Here is a 22,304-nt window from a genome sequence, read left to right as displayed (position 1 = left end):
TGCTAAACGGTCAACAACTTGTGTACAAAAGACACATGCAAGATTTGTAAGAGCAGAAATCTCTTTTGCCAATAAATAAATTTAAAAACAGATCCCAGCTAGTAACTTTTACGTTTCGTTATTTGAACATGCATTTTAATTCTATATTAGTTTGTGTTAATTTACTTCCACTTCAATTAGTTTGAATTAAAGCTTTTCCATCTTACTTTGAACGATTCATCATTTTCAGATTTTATATTAAGTGCGGTATATCATAGTAATTCCAGGGTAGTGTGACGTCATTTTGGAAACTCGTAGCTAAAATTCCTATTAAGGTGCAGCCCCTTTGGCCAGCATGTTGTAATTACTCTAGTTCATCAGTCGCTTCCATCCTTGGTCTCATTGGTTAGATTCCCATTTAAGTGAGACCTCCTTTGTCAACTCAACTTGTCATCACTCTCTTTCATGTTTTCCTTTATGAATGTTGTATTAGAAAAAATCCATCCGCTGGATCTTCCACTGTCACCATTTTGATATTGTGGTTTACATCCAATGACAAGATATCGAGGATATCAATAGCCAAACAAGACGAAGGCAATGCTAAAATAAATAATTCCCTCTTGCAAAATGTCACCAATTTCCACTTGAATGGTAACTTGGGATGATTTCTCACATGTAAATCAGATGTGACCCTGTATTCATTCAATTTTCCATGTTTATCTACTGCTCAGTGGGGCTTTTGCAGATCATGGAAATAAGATTAATGTATTCCTGCTGCAGTGACAAGTCTATATATCATTCTGTGTTATATCTTTATTGCATGTTGGATAGAGGCAATTCTTTTATGGTTGTGACATCAAAATACAATGTAACCTAAAATATAATTCATGTCTGCAATTACCAAATTCACCCCGGGACAAAAATGATCATTTTATAAAAATGGTACAATCAAATGAATCCTAAATAAAACTATTTTCAACAATCAAAGGAATAATAAAAGAATCTATTTTAACTCGTTGAATCACACATTTGAAACTCGTGAAATTACTGACCATCCTCATCACTTCCAATAATGATCTATTTTCATTCTGATTTTACAAAAGGTAGTCCTGCTAGAGTAGATCTAGACTTTTGGGCCACCATTAAATGGGAAAAAGAATGAACCCGATGGTGCTAATTTAAGTGCACCGTCTTGTAGAAAGTTGTAAATGCACAATTTTTAATGCCGGTGGGAGTGCCTTCTATTCAAGTAAAAATCTCCTTTTTCTCTGTATCTTTTCTCAGCTATTCTAAAGCATACCGAAACTAAACCAACTGTTGCCATAGCATAGAAAGAACGGTATGGGGCCAAGGCTAAGCCAGAAAAGTAACAGTAAAACCCTGCCAAACAATACGCAATGCTCAAGCCAGCCTCCTTTACGCAAGCAATCCAGAAGTGTGGGAAAGGAAATAATAGAACATTGTAGTTTGCTCTAGAAGCACAAAAAGCATGAAGAACAATGCCAAGTGAAAGAGCTGAGTCAAGGAACCATGGAATAGTCTGGTCCATCCCAAGCCTCTGTATAACAATAATGTACACATCAGTGAATGAAGAAATTTGATTACACAATAAAGTATCCATAAGCTACCACATTATGAAGAAGACAAAATAAATTGATTGTATTACAACCTGTCCCCAGGCCACAAGGGATGGAACCAGCATGGCTGTTGCAGCCAAGTGTAACAAAAGCATGCCTTGCTGGTAGTTGAAAGTTTCTAGCTGTGTATCACCAAAGCTAATGGCAGAATTAGGCGAATGATTTCCCTCTATCTCAAAGCCATCCATCATTACACGATCAATTTGTGGCGGAAATATATCGGCTTTTAATTTAGAGTTCGACCAATCACCCTTTCTATATCGATGGCTGCGAAATGAAGCCGCCAAAAAACTGTTACACAAACCGAATTATATTTAGGTCAACACTACCTGAACAGTTGCTAATCAGACAAGAACTTTGAGTCTATTTATTCTATCTTCCAATAGTGAAGGAAAAATGTATGTCAGGAAGTTCTGTTCAAAGCTTTTGGATTACAGGTCAATTTACTCCATCTCTTACCTGCAGAGAGCAGTATGGCACCACCATGCATGAAATAACAACAAGAAAATCAATCCCAGAGCTGGATGGAGAAAAGAGATGAGCACTGTTGCAATCACACCAACCGTAAAAGTGGGTCTCCCCCTAAACATCTTGACTATCTGATTCACAAACAAATTACATCTGTTACTAACAATGTTGACTAACAAATGGAATATGCAATATATGAAACCTAGAGATACAATTGCCTTTGGTACATCCAGAATTACAGTATAGAGAACCCTTTGTCCATTTTTTTTGTCTCATTCTGTATTCATGTTGCAATTTTTCCAGCATTTAATGGCAAAAACTCCCAATAAGTAATAGAAATGTAAATTTTTAGTAGATTTAAAATAAATCCTCTGAAATGAGAATTGCATCATGTTCACAATAAATAAAATACAAAGGCTACTTTTATTTGAGAAACAATGGAAACATCGGTTTTCTAACATTCATCAGAATTGGATTTAAATTTGAAGATTATTTATCAGGCACTGATTTAAACAATACCATACAGAATAGTTAGATCATCACTTTTTTCTGGTACTTATCAGAACCCGTTGGGAAAAGATCCATATGATAGGACCTCAATAAAAATGGACAGAAAAGCACATGTATCACCCCCATTTGTGTCCCCGGTCAGCCTGGGCCCAGTGATTTCCTGAATTAACCAATCAAATAATAGTATTTTGACACTACTTTTATGGTATGACAAAACTACATGATTACTAGCACAGTTTCATGCTCCCATGGCAATTTCATATGACACTGTTCTGGAGCTCCGTGGCCAATGATAAATCTTGGACTATGTGACAAGGTTCCTTTAAAAGCCACCTTGTACCCGTTATGGGTATGGTTCAGAGCCACATGCCAGGTTTACTCCCCATTCCCCACTGGGTTTGCCCAGAGCCCCTGCCAGACACCTGAAATTTCAACCGACAAGGAACCCAAGGTACTTCGGAGGGGCCATGGACGAACCTATGCCGAACCCACATAAACCCAAGGGCTGCCCAAAAACACAGAAAACATGAATTCAAAGGCTGTTCAATGTTCAAGTATATAGTATTTGGCATTTGCAATTTTGCTAATTTACTTGTTACAGTTCATAAACATTTTCATAACTAGCATTTCAAGTAGTATATGTAAAGTATATAGTATATATACAGCACCCACACACCCCACCCCCTGCCTCCACCCCCAACATCCCCAAATTCAGGCCCTTTGTCCCCCCGTCCCCCAGACCTGGTGTTACACTGAAAAAAGGTTATTTTTCAAAACAATTTCATTAGCGGAAAGTATTTGCATACATATGAGATAAAATTGTGAAAATGGTGATTCACGAATGTTTGTGTGGTTTCCACTCATAGACCCCCTCTTTTATAAGGTCTTGTCAAATAGAACCTTGGTTGCAATGAGGGGTGATGAAGAATCCGAGGCTAACCCCTAAGTATGGTAACTTAGGAGTTGCTGATGCACAAATTGCCAGAAAATAATTTTAATTGAGGTATTTTGTACAGTATATGGCTAGTGGAAGTGGCATTGTAACTCACTGTGGTTTAGGTGAAGATTATTAAATTAATAAACATTGATTGGAATTTTCACTGTGTATTGACATTGATAAATTGCTGAATTAAGATTTTTTCAGTATTTTCAGTTTAGCAAATTATGAGGTATATATATGTTTTTTAGGCAAACTGCTACCGAGGGGGCAGCTCCCATTATATTATAACAAAATTAAAAAAGGAAAAAACACTACACAGTTTCTAGCCTTTCCGCCTATTACATGAAAGAATATTTGAAGGCTTTTGAAGATTTCTTGCAGTCACTCTATCTGTACAAGAGAAGCATTATGAAGCATATAAATAAAACATACATACGTATATAGTGTTTTTGTTTTCAGTCAAGCCAATGGGGCAGTTCATGTTTATTATAATATAAGTAAAAAACAATACATGGTTTCTAGCCTTTCAACCTACTACATAAAAAAGTATCCAAAGGCCTTTGAAGATTTCTTGCAGCCACTATATCTTTATAGAGCCAAAATAATTATTATTGTATCTCATAAAAAATGTGTAGGTCTCCCTATGGTTCCATTGTAGACTGTCCCTTATTAGTATGATTTTTTGTTGCTTGTCCCTATTTTCCTAGCTTCAGTGACACATATTGATATTGTGTATCCCACCAACCCTTCTTTCTTATCGCTGCTTAAGTTTGATATGGTGTTGAGGACATCAGCTCAGAAACATTGCTTGACTTACTTTTTCACTACTCTCTGGCCACACTCAAAGTCTTCCAAGGTTCTTATGATGCTGCAAAAGAAAAGCTCCATGAATACAGCACCAAGGATGTGGCTATGAGCCAAATGTTTCTCACAACGATGGTTTGGATCACACCTTTCACCACCTTCATTGAGATTTCCAAAACTCTGCATAGCTGGTCTTCCAATATCCTTTGTTCACTATCACACAAACAATTAAATATTATTTTCAACCTCTACAACATTGTGTAAGCCAATAGTGCCATTCTCCTAGCATCCTGATTCCAGATTTTATATAGCAACTAATGTTGTCGAAAGTTTTTTAATGGACCAAGGAGATCTAGGTGCACCCCTGCATCATAGATCATCTAATGATCGTATCCTTTTCTTGGAGAAGGACCTCATGAAGACCGTTCCAGGTTATCATCTCCCTGTCTTGTTCTCCGTCTTGATTGAACGAAAAGTCTACTACCTTAGTTGGTTCCCAATAGATGTGCCTGCATGAAATTTCTCCCAGATTGTCCAACCACTTGTCAATCTATTAAATCCACTTTGCGATATTCCAAATTGTGGCCTTCCAAGAGCAAATACTATGGATCATCATAATTGAATTTCCTATGTCCATGAATCCCAACTGCTTGTTGATGTAAAATATCAAACTGGCAAAAAGGGCAGAAAACTAAACATCATTATCTATTTTATCCAGTAATTTAACAAATCCTATCAAACACATACCCCCAAGTTCATTTTTTATGATTACGCCAAATGGACCTGAGTTCCCTTTCACAACACTGTTGAAATTTAGCTTTAGCCTCCCCTTGGAGGACTGCCCCTTTCAGTATGGGCAGAAGGGTTTAATGCATTTTGGTTCTCTCCAAGTAAGTGTGAGGTCTCCAACAAAATCCACACTTTGCTCACTTTATCGTCTCATGTAGTGATGCACCATGTTGTCTTGGATGGTGCCTTGATATTGAGGAATCCATTGTTCCTGACCTCCAAAATCTAGAAATAGAGTGTGCTCAAGCAGCTCAACTATCTCCAAATATTTGTGCCTTGATCAGGTCATCCTCAATATTGATATCTAGCCAACACTTATCATTAAACACCGGGACAAATTCAATGAGCATAATTGTGAAGTGGCAATGCCCATTAAATTATCAGTCATTGATGAAATGCAAGCAGAAATATCTATAGGAAGATCTTTATGGAAATCTGGAAACATTTGTGAGATTTGCATGAGAAATTAGATAAAGGCAAGGCCTTCTTCCTTAAATATGTGTTGTTCTCAATAATGATGGACGAGAAGATGTCTTTGCTAGACCATTTGATGAAGATTAAAGGTGTTCACAATCAATTAGCTACTATTGGTTACACGATGGAAGAAGCCATGGTAGTTATAACACTGAAAATCTTACCACAGCCATACAAGCATTTCATACAAACAGTACATCACGTCTACCAGTGTTGAGTTGAATTTTAATGATTTGTACAACAACACTCTTGCAACTGTAGAAATGGGAGAAGCAATTTCGTAACAATAATGATATACTGAATAAAGCACAGGCCTTTGCAGCCAAGGCCAAGGGCAAAAGGAAGTGGCCTCAAAAGTAAAGTTAAGGGCAGAATGAAGAAACTTCAAGAATCTGACTATCATATGTCATTATCGTGGTAAACATGGTCACATGATGAAGCACTGCGGAAAGAGAGTGGTTGATCAAAAATCCAACCAAGGAGGGCCTTTCCCTTTTTGTGTTTAGCCAGTTTGTGCACATTCAACTAACTTCATGTCTTTGGAAGGCTAATTGGTTAGTTAAGGAGAACCCAAATGTTCTTGGAGAAGCATTTGATCAATCTTATCGTACAATTGTTCTTGGGTTTGAGTCCCAACTTGTAGATGGAGGCCCTTTGACTTCTAAAATTGATTTCCGACCTTCAGGCTTTCTTTCCAAACTTCTTGTAGTAGGCTATATTTAGAAAGTCGCTTGGTTGCCTCCAATCTAAGTCCGTACTCTTTAATGTCACTTTGGTACAATAAAATTTTAAAATCATATCATTTGGGTGCTTTTAGCAATTGGAACATATTTTTTGAGTTATTTTACTAATATAACTTATGTTGTCTGATGTTGAAAGTATTAAAAGGACAAACTGAGTGTAATAGGCTATAGCTCATTTTCAAGGGGTTGAAAAGTTATTTCTAATGGATACCTTGGAAATTGACTTTATTCATGAGAAAACATTATTATTCCTAAAAGGGGTGAAAAAAAAGTTAATTATTTATTTTTTTAATGGAGTTTTGGAGCAAATAACAAAAGAAGCAAAAGTTTATCGCTTCAAAGAAAAATTTAAAGGAGGTTAAAGGCTAATTGTTGGAGTTGTTCAAGAATTTTTTTCTTCTAGATTATGGAGGAGAACTTGTGTTCTTCCCAAGAACCCTCAAGAATGACAACCCTGTTGAGTTGCTAGTTTCCATGGTGAAAGATCCTCCCTAGATGGTTTATGACAGTTTCACTGTCGAAATCACATTGAAGCTTTGATGAAATTGATTATACTATAGAGACCTGGTTCACTAATATATGTGAAGTTTTGGTATCATTAATGTGCAGAAATTTTTGTGGTGTTTGAAGATGCTTCATATTTTCTGAAGAAGCAAGTCACACCTCCCATTGGTACCAATAAGGCTGTTTTTTTGTTTATAACGTTTTGGGCATCGATCCAATGTTATTGTGATTGTTGGGTGCCCATTTTTGAATTATTTTTCTTGGGGTTTGTTGGGTGGATATTTTGCAACCGACGGTTTTGGGTAAAAATTCAATCGCAAAATAGGATGACCAGCCACAGCGTGTGAGACAGTGTCTCCTACCTTAAAGGGAAACCTCCCCATTCTCACCATTCCTTGGATCAACTAAAAGTAAGCAAGAAGTTGAGAGACTTTGTAAGGGGTGTTACTAATATTCTTTCCTCTTAGCTTTCAGGAAAGAATCCACTTACCTGCGGAGCAAGTAATGGGCAGAATGAATCTTTAACTACACTTATATCTAAGGATGGAAACAGTGATACCAATAAACTAATACTAACTCAAAGGCTAGCTAAAAGTGTATCAGTTTGGCTCTAAGTCCGGTCATACTTCTATATGAAAAAGCTTTACAATTAGGGCACAAAGACTCCTAAAAGTTTTTAAAAACTTAACTATTTTGCGAATTAAGAAAGAAGTATAAGCTACAAACAAAACTTCTAGCTTTATAATTTCCACAATTGCTCCTAGTCAAAGCTCCAGCTCCAATTGCTTCTTAATTCTTTTATATTCAATTACCAAGAATGCAAGATAACATGAATCAAAGATAACGCATGTGAATTACAAACAAAGCTTCTAATTTACACAAATAACAATCTAACTCAATCAAAGTTAAGTCTAAATTGCTTCTTTGTATTCACTTTTTTCTCAAAATAGTGCTACACCAACAAAGTTTTGCTGGCACAATTTCTCCAAAGCTCTCTTGCATACAATAAAAGATGATTTTTACAATTAGACCAAGGCATCTAGATCAAATCTTACCATTTCATCCCAATCATTGAGGATTTCCTTCAAATCATTTGTTTCTCAAGTCAAAGAAGAGATCAAGTTTCGCTCCATTTCATTCATCTCTTTGACGCACCTAAGAACTACAAATGTTTCCGTGATGGCTCGAACTCCTTCAGAGATGATTTCTCCTTTCCAAGACTAGGCGGCTTCAATCAGCTTCCTTTCCTTGGATGTTTGAGACATGACAATAGTACTTTGAGAAGATTGTTGTCGGATGACCTCGTTTAGGTGAGAAACCTCCTGTTTAAGTTGATTTTTCTTCTCCCATAGCTCATGATTGCTTTTTGATACATTAGCTAATGCATCTTGAGCATCTTGTAAACAACTTAGACATGATTGTTTCCAATTTCAACCTTAGTGAACTTTTAATGAGAACGAGTAAGTTCTTCAATAGGGTTGTCCACCAAGTGCTCAGCAACTTCTACAAATTTGGTTTTATCCGAATCAACCAAAATCCTTGAAACAAACTTATCTTTCAAAGATTTGGATTTGGTTTTCTTGACAAGCAGATTATCCGGAGGTACAACCACTTTTCTTCTCTTTGTTTTTATTCTACTCGACCATGTAGGCAAGTTGAAACTTTCATCCACGGAAACAGGTATAGTGGAGACCTATCGGCATTGATCCCGATTGTATCTCCATCGTGACTGAACAAGATTCAGTCTACACAGTTGAATGCATAGGAGCATGATGAGAGGACTCCATCATGAAAAGCTCAAAACCCATCAAAGATGTATCAAGTTGGGAAAATCGACCACTTGGAAGAGTTTGAAAATCCTCAAACACATTTCCCAAATGCTCATATTGTTCATTTGCGAGGATAAGAGGAGCAGCAGAAGAAATAGGAAGAGCCATTGTATTGATTTTCGAGACTAGAATAGGTGGTGTGAAAACAGTGGAGAATGAATCCACATCATCATCTACTTCATCCAGAAAGGGTGCCTCATGTATGGGTGGTGCACGAGTTTGTGCAGGCCTTGGGGGAGATATGATCATGACTTCCCCTTCTTCCTCCTCATCTTCTTCATCCGATTTTGTCTCCAGTTCCTCCTCTAATTCTTGAACTAGTTCAGAGATCTAAGATGACTTAGATCCCTTTCCGCCCTTTAACTTGAATTTGAGGGAATACTTAGCATCAGAATAGGAAGCACCATCTTTCCCTGTAATTTACAGTTGTGACTTCCTTCCAGGAGGGCCAAAGCTTCCACAATCCAAACCCAACTTAGGATTTACTCTTCTAAGGTCTTTAATTTTCCCATTTGTTGGTATTTGCCAAAATGGATTGGAATCTATCCAAGATAGATGTACCTTCTTTCTGTTGCCACTGAATAGGACAAGGGCATCTTTTATTAAAACTGGCTTAAAGAAATTCCGGATCAAGAATGTTGTCATCATCTTCAACTTGGAAATCTAAAGGAATCCCCAGATGTTAAGATCAATTATCTACTACAAAATCAATCTGCAATAGTCCATCTTCATTATATCCAACTCCCTTCTCATATCAATCCAAATGTCCTCAATGCGATGAACATGCGTGTAAGATCTTTTGATGTGAGAATTCATTTCTCGGTAATTAAAGTCGAATCTGTCTTTGAACTTTTTCAAGGTGATCAACTGCAACTTTGCTTCCATATTCTTTTCTTTGTGCACGGAGTTGATTGAATAGTTACCAATTTCCAAGGGTTTGGCAAAAATGATAATGAAACCAAGCCAATGCAAAGTATGTTGATCACTCTACACTTCCATGAGTTGTCTAGCTAACTCCATCAGGATGATTCTATTTGTAGCATACCTAGGTAAGGTATACAGTTCACCTTTGAAATACCCAACTCTCAAGTATGTAAAAGTTGGAAACTAAATGAAAATACAACCGTATTGATTCACCTTTTCCCATGCTACATCAAAGACCCTCTTGATGGATAACTATTTATCGAAAAAACACCAGAAATGCCCAAAGAAAGCATCTTGGACTCTTTTGTAATGAAACTTACTATTAGCCAAAGTGATTTGGTCATAGTAATCCCAAACTAGAATCTAAAGATGATCTCCTTTGGTTGAGACCAGAGAAAGATCGCATAGCAATAGCAATGTAGACGAGGTAAGAGTTCATGTAAAAGGGCGTTGAAGTGCCTACATTGAGCAACTATTGGCAAAGTGCAGTGCTAATCAGCTCTCCCCAAAAGATGTGTTTTTTGTTTTCCATGATTTGGAAGATGAACTTGTACATCCATGGCTCGAAATCCATAGAATCTTTAAGACCGCAAACTCTACTAAGTAGAATGTTGAGATCTTTGTATTCTTGTTTGAAATTAGACCAATGAACGGTCTTCGGCCATTTTGAGAAGTTATTCCTTTTATTGTCTAACTAGTATTGGTTAACATACTTCTGATAATCACATTTCTTCTCATTCTAGCTTGTCATAGATGATTCTTTGGTTAGATCTACACACTCCGCATTATGTGGTACTTTGAAGATCTGCTCAATGGCCTTTGTATCAAGACTAATGACAACCTTGTCATCAGCATCCTTGATTGTCTTTGATTTGGGGTTGAGATGTCTTGCACATCCAAGAACGAAATTAGGTTCCATGGCAGCCATAGGAAATGCAGAGACCAAGTGAATGTGACTTCTTTTAATATGCTTCATCTCGTGGCCAATAGGAGTTTCTACTCTCCGCAAAAAATCAACCACATCTACATGACCGATCTTTGTGTCCATCACATTATCAAGAACAGATGCAACTGATGATGGAGTTGCATGAGCCAACTCTTATCAAATTGATATTTCATCTTGTCTTTGGATTTTGATTTTGATGGTGAGGGCATCTCTTGCGCTTGCACTGCAACACAAAAATCCCAAAACATAAACACATCATCAACAAAGGTTTGAAAATAGATTGGAGATTTTATAGATCCGATGAAATGATCTCAAAGAGAAATCATATACGTATCCAGTGAATGGAGATGAAATGTGAATGGAGGTGAAATGCGGAATGAAGTGTTATGAAGGTGAAAAACAAAAGATGGAAATGAATATGTATGAAGGTGAAATGCATGGGAATGTATGAAGGTGAAATGCATGGGAATGCGCACAAATGGAGATTGTTGATTTTCAAACGTGACTTAGGGTTTTCAAGATGTTATTGCATGAAAAATGACTACATGTAAATGCAACATGCAGCAAGAGATGAAGGATGAGATGAGATGCCAAGGTGGGTGGAAGATGAGCTTTTACATACAAGTGCGGATTACAGATGAGATGCGAGGCATGGAAAGATACAGAAAATGGAATAAAATGTATTTGCTTATGAAGGCGTGAGTGCATATGGAGAGATGGAACTGGAAAATGGAAGAGGGGCAATGTACTTCATAGTCATCTTTGGTGAAAAGGTGAAGTCAAAGTACATGAAAATGACATTTTTGACTTTTCAAAAAGTGACTTTAAGTCAAAAATAGGGTTTTGAGATGCAATTATACGTAAGGCTTTTCGTGTAATCATGTCATGCGAGTGAATACAGAAAGTGAGATGAGTGAAAATGGAAGCGGAAAATGAGATTATATGCATGTCTAGATGGTGAATGAGGTGGAAAACATGTAATCGCATTTGTCGGATGAGATGCGAAGTGTTGTGACATGGAAGATGGAAGTGAAATGTGATGATGCTTTCCCATGAAATGAACCAAGAACAAGTTCTTGGGAAAGAACTTGTAACTTCTCCAAAGTGGAGAAAACCAAAAAACAAGTACACAAAACACAAAAACTTCAAAAGAAAAACGTACCTTTGGTAAATGACTCGAACATGTCAACAAGCAAAGCACTTCAGCATACAAATTTGAATTTGGAGATTGGGGAAAAACCAAAAACATGAAAATGAACAATTTCATCATTTTTAAAGGAAAAATGCACTTTCTATGGTATCAATTTCAACAAGTGGCAATCAACAAGCAATAATGTGCATAAAATCAGCAAGATAAGCACAAATTAAATAGCAAGAAAGAATAAGTCCACTTACATGAAGATTAGATGCCAAAAATGATGGAGAAAAATGCTCCAATATTGAAAACTTCTTCAAAAACACTTTGAATCTTTCAAACGTTGCAAATTTGAAATGGAGAAGGCAGCAAATAAGGCGTTTCAAATGGTAGATGCCAAAACGTGCCCTATCTTTGCTCCAAATCCCAACATTTTTTTTTGGTTGCACGCACATGGAATGTTTTTTTTGCCAAAAATTGATTCTCAAGGTGTGAGATCAAAATGTTTTGGCTTCCAAAAGCCAAAACATGTATCAATATGCAAGGTAAACACCAAGAAAGGCCAAAACAATTCTTCTTGGGGCAAAAACGTGGGCCAAAAATGGATTTATTTGAAGATTTTTCCAAAAACATGCCCTTGGAAGGAACTTGGAAAAATGACTTTTAGCGAGATAAATCGATTTTCATTGCTTGAAAACCCATGGCTAACCAAAAATGACCCTAGTAGAGAAGATTTTGTGAAAAACCGTGAAGTAAATCTCCCACAATCTTCAAAATCGGGTTCTTGTAGGCTTTGTCCTTCCAAAAACGAGTATTTTGAGGGCAAGAACATGAACTTTTAGTGCAAAACACACCTTTTAGTGTTCATACCATGTTTTAAAATATGCATAAGGTGAAAATCGCGCCTTTTGGTGTCCATTGCATGCTTAAAAATCCCTCCATAGTGCAAAATGCACCTTTTGGGAGGCATGGCATGTTTTAAAATATGCATTTGATTTGAAAACTCACCTTTTTGTGTTGATTGCATATTTTAAGTGAAAGCTCATTTTTAGATGCAATAACATATTTAAGTTATAAAACTCACATTTTTTATGTCATTGCACATTTCAAGTGAGTTATATGCAATGGCATCAAAAAGGTCCACTTTTGATAGACTTATGTTTCTAAGTTGAAAATTATATGCAATGACATGTATTTTGAGTATTTTACATATAATAGCATATAAAATGTTCACTTTTGATATCTTAAGTGATTTAAGAAGCACATGTCAATTTAAATTCATTAAAATGTTACTTAAATGGGACATTAACCATATTTACATATCATATTAAAAATATAACATATAAATCTCATTTAAAAAGAAACATTTAAATGAGCATTTGAAATGTCAAAAATTAAATTGAACCATATACTTAATATAGTCACTTAAGTGAAAAATCAAAAAAATAACTCAATTTAAAATTATAACATAAAGTGCACTATAGTTACTTTAAGTGAAAATTTAATTGATAAAATAACCTAAAAATATAACATAAAGTGAATTTAAGTTATATTTTTCAAAAAGTGAATGTCAAATTAAAAATATAACAAGATATTTTTAATTTGTGTTGCTGCATCAAAAAGGTCCACTTTTTGGGCACTAAAACAACTATATCACTTGACTGACAACTCCAATTACACTCTAGGTTAGATCAAATCAAAGGGGAAATCGGAAGTCATGACTTGAGCAAGACCAAAGGACTAAAAATCAACAAACGCAAACTCAAAAGCAAAGAAAAGGACGATGAAGGCTTCAAAAATCAAGCATAGGCTCAACAAAAGAAAAACGAAAAAGACTTGACAAAAGCTTTCAGTATAACAATTTGATATAGGAATTGGAGTTAATTGATCGATCAACATTAAGCAGTTGAATATCAAATTCAACTTAGAGAGATGTGAAACTAGTTTGAAAAAGTTTCATACTGTTACCTACATTTTGTGGTGACAAAATGTAGGACAATAGGGTTAACTGTTGGATCTCCTTTCCCAGAAGGGTCCAACAAGATTTGGCAAGTTATACAAGCATACTAGAGGTAGCATGTGGTATTCCTCTAGTCTAGCACAGACCTTTAAGGGTATGTGTGATGTCCCTTTCTTGGATCACCTTATACTTTAACCTAAAATCACAAATCCAAAACAAAACAAAGGGCACATATAGTGTAATGTATAGGATTTAATAATAAATAATAATTAAATAATAAAAAAATTAAAATTAACTATTGGATCTCCTTTCCTAGAAGGGTCCAACAAGATTCAGCAAGTTATACAAGCATACTAGAGGTAGCATGTGGTATTCCTCTAGTCTAGTGCAAGCCTTTAAGGGTATTTGTGATGTACCTTGCTTTGATCGCCTTATACTTTAACCTAAAATAACAAAAAACAAAACAAAACAAAGAGCATATATAGTGTAATGTATAGGATTTAATAATAATAAATAATTAAATAATAAAAAATTTAAAATTAAAATTTATAAATAAATAATTAGATATAATACAATATAATTACAAGTTAATTAACTAAGTTGTTGGTTCGGATTCAAGTGTTAATTTGGTTCAAAACTCATTCAAATTCTTTGGGGGTTCAATTCGGATTAGTTTTGGGTTCGTCCATACAAGAATATATGTTTTTTTTAATTTTAAAATGTGTGCATGTGTGCATGCACGTGCGCATGTGTGTGCATGTGTCTGCACGCGTGTCTGTGTGTGCATGTACATGTGTGTGGGTGTGTGTGTACGCGTGCGTGCAGCAATAAATAAGTTCATACACTACTATGCTATTACTAATAACAACATAGCAAAATACACCACCATATATAGCAACATTTTAGTCCAAATGACATAACAAAATGCACAAATGGCATATAAAACAACCTTTTCAATCTTTTTAGTGGTCACTTTTATGGTTGGAGGGTCGAATAGACCTAATTTGTGCAAAAAACCTATTCAAAAGTGTCAACAAAAGTGTTTTTGGATCAAATTTGCTCAAAATTTTGTGAAATTTTGTCCAGGTTTTTCTGCTGTAAACCAATGTTGACCAAAATTTGTTTAAATACCACCTGGCTTCCTCACAATTCCCAAAGAATTTTGGTCTCTACAGCAAACTTTTGACTAAATTTGATAAGGACCTAGCTTTTGAGCAAACCAAATTGGGAATTCCCAAGTCGAGGAGTGAATTTGGTAGGCATAGTTAATGAAGATTAATGAAAGGTCAAGAAATAGGCAACGGAGAATTGTGACTCCCTCAACATAAGATATATAAAGGAGGAGAGTTCATTTGAAAGGAGATAAGGAGGAAGGAAGAAAGAGGGAAGCATAGGAATCAAAGATTGATTAATGTGAGAAGAAAGGAATGGGAAGGAAATAAGGAAGTGACTCTTTCAAAGGGCGGCAATGATGAAGGGTTGTGACTCTTTCAAAGGATGGTAAACATGAGAGGTTGTGACTCCCCCAAAAGGTGGTAATTATGGAAGGCTGTGACCATTGAAAAAGGTCATGGTATTTATGTAAGTTGGAAATAAGTAAGAGAAATTGAAAAAGGAGCAGCAATAAAAGAATAAAATTCAGGTTTTAAGAGCAGATTGTGAAGATGAATAAGAGCACGAATTGAGGAAATAAAATAGAACTCCATTTATTGAAGGAGATAGTTCTAAGAGATTAGTCAAATATGAGAAATCAGACTTCAGATATATGTACACACGGCGATTGACTTTACATCCATGAATTAGTATGGAATTTACGTGCTTTATGCGTGCAATCTACCTATTTGCAATAACGGATAATAATGTACTTAATCTGCCCACATGCAATTATGGATAACCATGTGTTTGACCTACCTATATACAATCAATTCCATATATGTATTAGTAGTCATTGAGGCCAAGAGGGTCAATACTTAAAATGTGTGTTTGCATATATGAGTGTGTTTATTTCTTAATCGATCACATGAGCTGGAGGAAATAAGATAGAAGATGTGGATTACCGATTCCCTTGAACTAAGTATGCCACCCCACAAGGATGGAATTGCTCATAGTTGGGCATTACTGCCACTTGTGGGCTGAGAGGCAATTTGGCTTCCCCAAAGGAGGAATTGGTCATTGGTGGGCATTATTGTGACTTGTGGGATACCCCATGAGGGTAACTGGTCATAGTTGGATATTCCTGAAGCTTGCGCGATGTGGGTAAGTTTGCCATAAAATGAATGTGACATTCTCTTGGGCATAGTTAGACTAGTGCCATTGTGAGATTTCTACCAGACCAAGTTATGATTAGTTATGAGAAGGTAAACTCCAATTTGGGACATTACAAAGGTACTCCATTAATGAGGTTAGTAATACCATATGACTGAGTTAATGTACCTAAACCCTAGAGAGAGATATGCATTCACATTATATTGGAACTGTAATTTTGGGGAAAAAACTAGTGCATTGGAAAAAGGCGACACTGCATATAGTTAGAGATATAATCCTTACTCAAGAATAGTATGAGATAAGCATGATTTAAAAACATATGGACATGCAGACATCAATAAAGCTCACACTCATCAACATGAGGACCTCATGGTAGTAATCAATGGTAAGGCTTCACAGCACCTCACATAACACTTGGCAAGATGCAGACATCAGTAAAGCTTAGACTCATCAATGTGAGGACTTCATGGTAGTAACCAAAAGTAGTGTTTTACAGAACCTCACAAGTGACATTAGTTTATTAATTGGTTAATCATATATAAACACATCATTCTACTATTTTCACATAGTTCTTCGATTTCATTCCTGCAATATCACTATTACTTATCAAGTGTGTTTACCTCCTCTTGATAGGATTCTAAAAATACAAACTGTTCCACTGAGTGAGTTGATTTAGTAAGTGTTTCATACATCAGTTCTTATTGATCACATTAAAGGTCCCTTTTATCTGGTGAAACATTTTATTTTCTGGAAAGAGTGATCGAAATGAACTTTTCAGATCAAACGCATATTGTTCTCGTTACTCATGAGTAAACCAATGCACTCATTGATTATTCAATGTCAAAATATCCAGATTCACCCCTTAAATCCTAACTTGTCGTTTCTAGTCATCATGGGATGTAATGATAGAAACTGATCACCAAGAATTTTTATAATAACAGACGACCAGAAATCTTCTTAAATAAGAATTACAAACAGTTTAGCTGACAAGGATAAATCAACAACTAAGAAATATGATAACTAAAAAGAGAAAGAATATTCTATCTTAACAACTTAATTGACCATTTTAACGTAATATTACTATGTTATTTTACAGGCTACCTTAATGGCCACCCTACTAACTACATCAACCCATTCATTGTACAAAACCTTTTATGTAAATCTCATTCTTAGTTCATGTGATTCATAGGCATTATGTCGTAATGAAAGACACATTTATGTCCATACAAAGTAGTGAATTCACAACATTGTAAAAATTGCAATATGATTGTAACAAGCATTTTGATAATCAATTGATAAGTCCAGAATCAGTAGTATAACATTTGATGTTCTTGGATTATCCTATTTGGACTGGCTTTAATAATATTAAAATGTGCATTAATTAATATGCCTTGTATAAGCCTCGACACTTTTTACTTGAATATGGCTTGTAATTTTACTGAGACTAGCATCATATAGATTATTGGAACAAGCATATATGTTGAGGTTCTTGCAAGTCTCCATTTGTTTAAAATATTAGAGATAGGACACAATAACATTGAGCTACTGTGCAAACATAAAATTGGTATATTACATTGTTGAATTTAAATTATAGTTACTGAAAGAAAGCTCAAACAGAAAAATGCTATACCATAGAAAGTCATGCTAGAATAGGAAATAAAAACAGGGTGGAAAATAAATGTGACCTGAAAACTTGAAAGAGTGGAGAAACGATCCAAGAAACGACTGACAAAATCCACATGTGGTCTGTGTTCCCAGGCTTGCCACCTACAGGAAATAAGAAATACAGAAATAGAGGTAATCCAATGAGATGGCATAAATTATATGCTCTATAAATTTCAGAGAATCAGCTTCTTCAATGTTAAAGAATTTAATTACAAACCTTTGTTTAAAGAAGACCTGAATTGATGCGGCCACGTAGAAAAAAAGCTGCGTACTTAAAGTAAGAATAACCACGGCCCCATTTGCAAATGTATAACAAACCAAAGATACCATTACAAAGCTAGCAAAAGGAGGAGTAGGTTCTTTTGCGAACACTGCTAGGCCCATGTAAACAGCCAATGGGCCTAATGCTAATAAGGTGAATGATAAAGGCAATCTCAAATTAGACTCTATTGCGGATAATACAGATGGAATTGGCAAATCAAGTTCCCACGCACGTGCTTGTCTCATCAACATAAAAAAGAGTATTGACATCATAAACCCAATGATCTGCACCAAGATAGAATACAAGGTACCATTACAAATAAGGTGAATAAGTAACATAGCATATCACTAATGAAAATAACTCAATATGTATTCTAAGAGAAAACACAGAAAAGTAAAATAAGTTGTAAATGGGACGGCTATATTATATTTTGTTTAATGTGCACAAAGGTACTTCACAAACAATGTCAAATATAACTTAAAGACAGTAAGCTAGATGCCAAAGAACTGAGTAACAACAAATTGTGCATAACAAAAAAGTACGAGAAAAAGCAGCAGAATCTGAATTACTGCTATACAATATAACAACCAGTGTTCTAGATATGCTATAGTTGCTATTGTCCATCAAATTATCTGATAAGTTGTTCTAGCTTTCATAGGTTATTGTATGCTCATGAAATGTATAAAATGTGTATGCTTGTCAAATTGAAAATCATGTTTGTAAACCTATGTAACCCAAACACAAGCCTAGATCTACAAATTAATTCAACAGCATACTAATGAAGCACTTCTCCATTAATGCAGACATTAAAAAAAACAAATTATACCATCACATTCATTAAATGCTTGACTCCACTGTTCTCCTATCCTTTATGATACTATGTGACATTCTAATCTTAACTGATGCTTCTAGGTTGCATATATATAACATGTTTCATGTTTTTGTACTAACAAACCCAAAACCCTTCTAAAAATTTTGCCATACAAGCACACCGGCTCTTTGAACCCAACCTTGAATCGGAACCCGACTGGCAACTTAGCTATTTAGCAATGGGCAACCCAAAAGTGCTTCAGATATAGCATATGTGGATCTCTTGGCATGATCTATACGGAGAGAAACTTTGAATAGACATGATCATATTTAAGACATAAAGGAAACAATTATTAAATGACAAAAAGTTATCAACATTCTCCAGATTTAGTATGTTAAGCATAAACCATTTTTACCTGTGACCCATGTAGAAGTATAAATTTGCTTGCAGCAGCACTAAGAGAGATTGATGAGCTTATTTTGTAGGAGCAATGTGGGTCTACCTGCAGGAAGGAGATGCAGTAAGCAGCATAAGGCAAAATGAATTTCTGTGGAAAATGATCATAAAAATTGTTATTCTGTTCCTGTTCTCCAATCATTAGCCAAATGCCCTAAACTACCATACCATGAGCAACAAAGTAGTTTTTTCAGAATCGTGTCTTGAACCCCATAATGCAGGAGATGAATCCATGGCAATTGTATCAGAGTATAAATTTGGAATGACATTTAGACCGGACTCTGTATCCCAAGCAAGCGCAACTGGAGGAAAACATCTTAACTTGCAAAGACCTGAATCATCAAAGCAACAAAGACACACCCTAGTGATATATATGGCTTACTAGATTAAAAAAGAAAATACTAACTCAAAGCTATTTAGTATAAGAACATATTTACTGTAAACACAAGAATGCAATCATCAAGCTCCAATTTAACATATGCAGTTCAAATTTCCAGCTGGGCAATATAATTTAAAGTTAAAACCAAAAATATTTAAGGGAAACTGGTGAAATTGAAAGGAAAATACAAAATTTATGCTTTGCTTAATGGAATTTTAAATGTTTCATGCAATGTTTATCAATGATCAGCAAGATAAAGGAATCTATAGTGCCATATGGCTATACACCCAAGTAAAATTAGAAATATTACTGCTGTGTTCTTCATCGCCTGTTTGTTCATTTGCCAGTACAGAATCTTTTATTCCACAGCCTAATGTTTTGACTTTAAGATTAACAGGTAAAATTCCCATGCTTATTGAGAATGATAAGTTCAAAATCAAAGGATGATTCTCCTGCAATATTAAGTCCTGCAAATGAAAGGAGACAGAGTTCAGAACAGTTGTGCAGTACTGTCAGTGTAATTGTATTTCAGAAAGCTTGATATAAAATCTGAAGGGAATACGCCTGCATGAATACCCACTATATTAAATGTTCCATATGGCACAGGTTAAAGGGATTGAAAAATATTTTTTTATAAAGCTTTAACGAATGGGAGGTAACTGTCCCCCTTTTGTACAAGTTGTGGGGATTTACCTGTTCCTTGTAACTCGACTGCAGCAGCGACTGTGGAGAAAGTTTTACTCTCCCTTGTCTTGGATTGAAAAACTGACCAACAGCCATTGAAGCTGCTGGAGGTGGTCGTCCAGAAATTGTCTGCAAAACACTGAATCATTTTTAAAATCCTTATCACACTCTATGTTGTGGAAAAAAAAAGAGAACAGTACAAGATAGAAACTATTTTACTGCAGCACATCCCAAGAACAATAATAAAAAGTTGTCTTTTCTTATTGGATACTTCCAGATATCAAAGAATAGACTATAATACAATGTACCATTGTAGGCACGTTCTGAGTAAACCATGAGAGGTGCAAGTAAAATATTAAAAATGTTAAATTAAACAAACATTGGGGAGAATAAAAGAAAAAACAACTTAATAGAACTATTTCAATCAACAATCCCAAAGCACGTAGAACTTTTCCAAATGGAACTTTTACATGGCAATTGTTAAATGTTTAGCCCAGAAATAATAATAACAGCAATAAACAAAAGACACAAGAAATTATCCTAGGAAAACCCTTCAGCTTGAAGGGAAAAACTTAGTCACACCAAATAAATATCTCTTTTATTGATATAATAAATGTTCAAGTACAATGCTTTCCAATTGATACGATATGTAATCACACAAAACAATCATGTATATATATAGAATTGAAAGATACGTCATATCACAACTGAAGGTCTCTTCAATTTCCAAATACAAGACTATTCATATTTCCAAATGCATGATTCTTTATATGACATGTCTCTTCATAATATTATCTCAAATATTATCATAAATATCTTCTCTAGTTGTTGACACAAAATGAAAGTACTATCTCTATTTCAACATATAGCAAAATCAGAGATCCCTCTTAGCACTCCAATCTAGCAGCTACAATCTTCAACTCTCCCTCTTAGCAAGAGAGAGATCTTTAATATGGCAGGCACACATAGCTGCAACCAAATATGTCAATGATAAATTCTCATCACATAGATAAAATCATGTTATCTCAGCATAACATAATTCACCATAGTTGCTTCATAAGTACATAAAATTAAAGTCATGGAGTCACGCACATGACTTCCACCATGCCTACTCGCAGAGGGTGATCCACCATACCTACTTGCAAAGGGTGTAACAAGGGTTTTCACCTCAAATTTCTCCTAGAGAAGGATGCAATTCCACCATGCATATGCACAAAGGGTGATCCACCATACCTACCCATAGAGGGTGGAACGAGGGCTTTCACCTCAGACTTCTCCTAGAGAAGAATGCATTTTCACCATGCCTCTCATAGAGGGTGGATCAAGGGATTCCACCTCGAACTTCTCACGCAAAGAAGAGCTCAATAACAAGGGATTTCACCTTGAACTTCTCCTCCCCAGAGAACTCATTAACATGACAAGAATGGTTGAGTTTCTCACTCTACAAGGACTCCCTCTCAGCAAGGATAGCTTTGATCACCATAATAGGATAGTTGATTCCAATTCGACCAAATAGGGAATTTTAGCAATTACACTACCACATTAGCGTGCAATGAATTAGATGCAACTTCTCTATGAATCCAAATAATCTCCCCCTCAACATCATGATCTTTCTCTTTTAATGAAGATATGTGTTGGTTCCCAAAGCCGCAGATTGGAATCCTACGAGCCTTGCCTGCTCGATGCTAGGATATCCAATTGGTTAAGGCCAACTTGACGGAATTGAACAACAAGGTACGAGTTCCCTGCACTTCCGGCTCTGCAAAACCGAGGCGAGTGTACCTAATCCTGGACGAAACACTTAGATCCAAGATGCTCAATGCAGATTAATTAGAACACGAATGTTATGAAGGCTTCCAAAATGGCAAGAATTATAGAAAGCTTTAAGATTGCGAATTACCTAACTGAGAACAAAAGTAAATGATTGAAGTAATGTTTAAAATAAAGAATAAGTATAGATTAACGCAACAGATGAATATATTATTTCTTCAATGGAAAGAAATGAAACATTTGCCAGCATATGGATTATGAATCAGGAGTAAAAGACCAGTGCCTAATTAAATGGGCAATAGAGTCAACATTATTAGTTGAAATGTACAACTTTATAAAGTTTAATATATCCAACTATAAATAAATTTAA

The 22,304-nt window shown here is 35.5% G+C and overlaps 1 protein-coding gene across 4 annotated transcripts in view; it reads right to left on the bottom strand.

Annotated features, from left to right (window-relative positions):
* Nucleotides 1–1,007: 1,007 nt before the first annotated feature.
* Nucleotides 1,008–22,304, bottom strand: part of LOC149568347 (phosphatidylinositol deacylase) — a 138,773-nt gene continuing 117,476 nt past the window's right edge. For 2 of the 4 annotated variants that reach the window (XM_089821293.1, XM_089821295.1), the window contains exons 10-18: nt 20,174–20,293; nt 19,791–19,947; nt 19,270–19,433; nt 19,061–19,147; nt 17,790–18,118; nt 17,593–17,674; nt 2,076–2,215; nt 1,649–1,883; nt 1,008–1,537 (exon numbers count right to left, since the gene is read on the bottom strand). In XM_089821293.1, coding sequence (XP_089677419.1) covers nt 1,199–1,537; nt 1,649–1,883; nt 2,076–2,215; nt 17,593–17,674; nt 17,790–18,118; nt 19,061–19,147; nt 19,270–19,433; nt 19,791–19,947; nt 20,174–20,293 — 1,653 coding nt within the window. In that variant the 3' untranslated portion in view covers nt 1,008–1,198. Of the gene's footprint in view, nt 1,538–1,648; nt 1,908–2,075; nt 2,216–17,592; nt 17,675–17,789; nt 18,119–19,060; nt 19,148–19,269; nt 19,434–19,790; nt 19,948–20,173; nt 20,294–22,304 lie in introns of all 4 variants that reach the window. The other 2 variants (XM_089821292.1, XM_089821294.1) reach the window with 1 other exon arrangement.

The sequence above is a fragment of the Cupressus sempervirens genome, chromosome 3 (genome assembly GCF_028749045.1).
Source record: "Cupressus sempervirens isolate cs-2001-9-10 chromosome 3, ASM2874904v1, whole genome shotgun sequence".
In the NCBI taxonomy this organism is placed as follows: domain Eukaryota; kingdom Viridiplantae; phylum Streptophyta; class Pinopsida; order Cupressales; family Cupressaceae; genus Cupressus; species Cupressus sempervirens.
The sequence above is the reverse complement of the archived record's forward strand: the minus strand, read 5'-3'. Positions and strand labels throughout refer to the sequence as shown.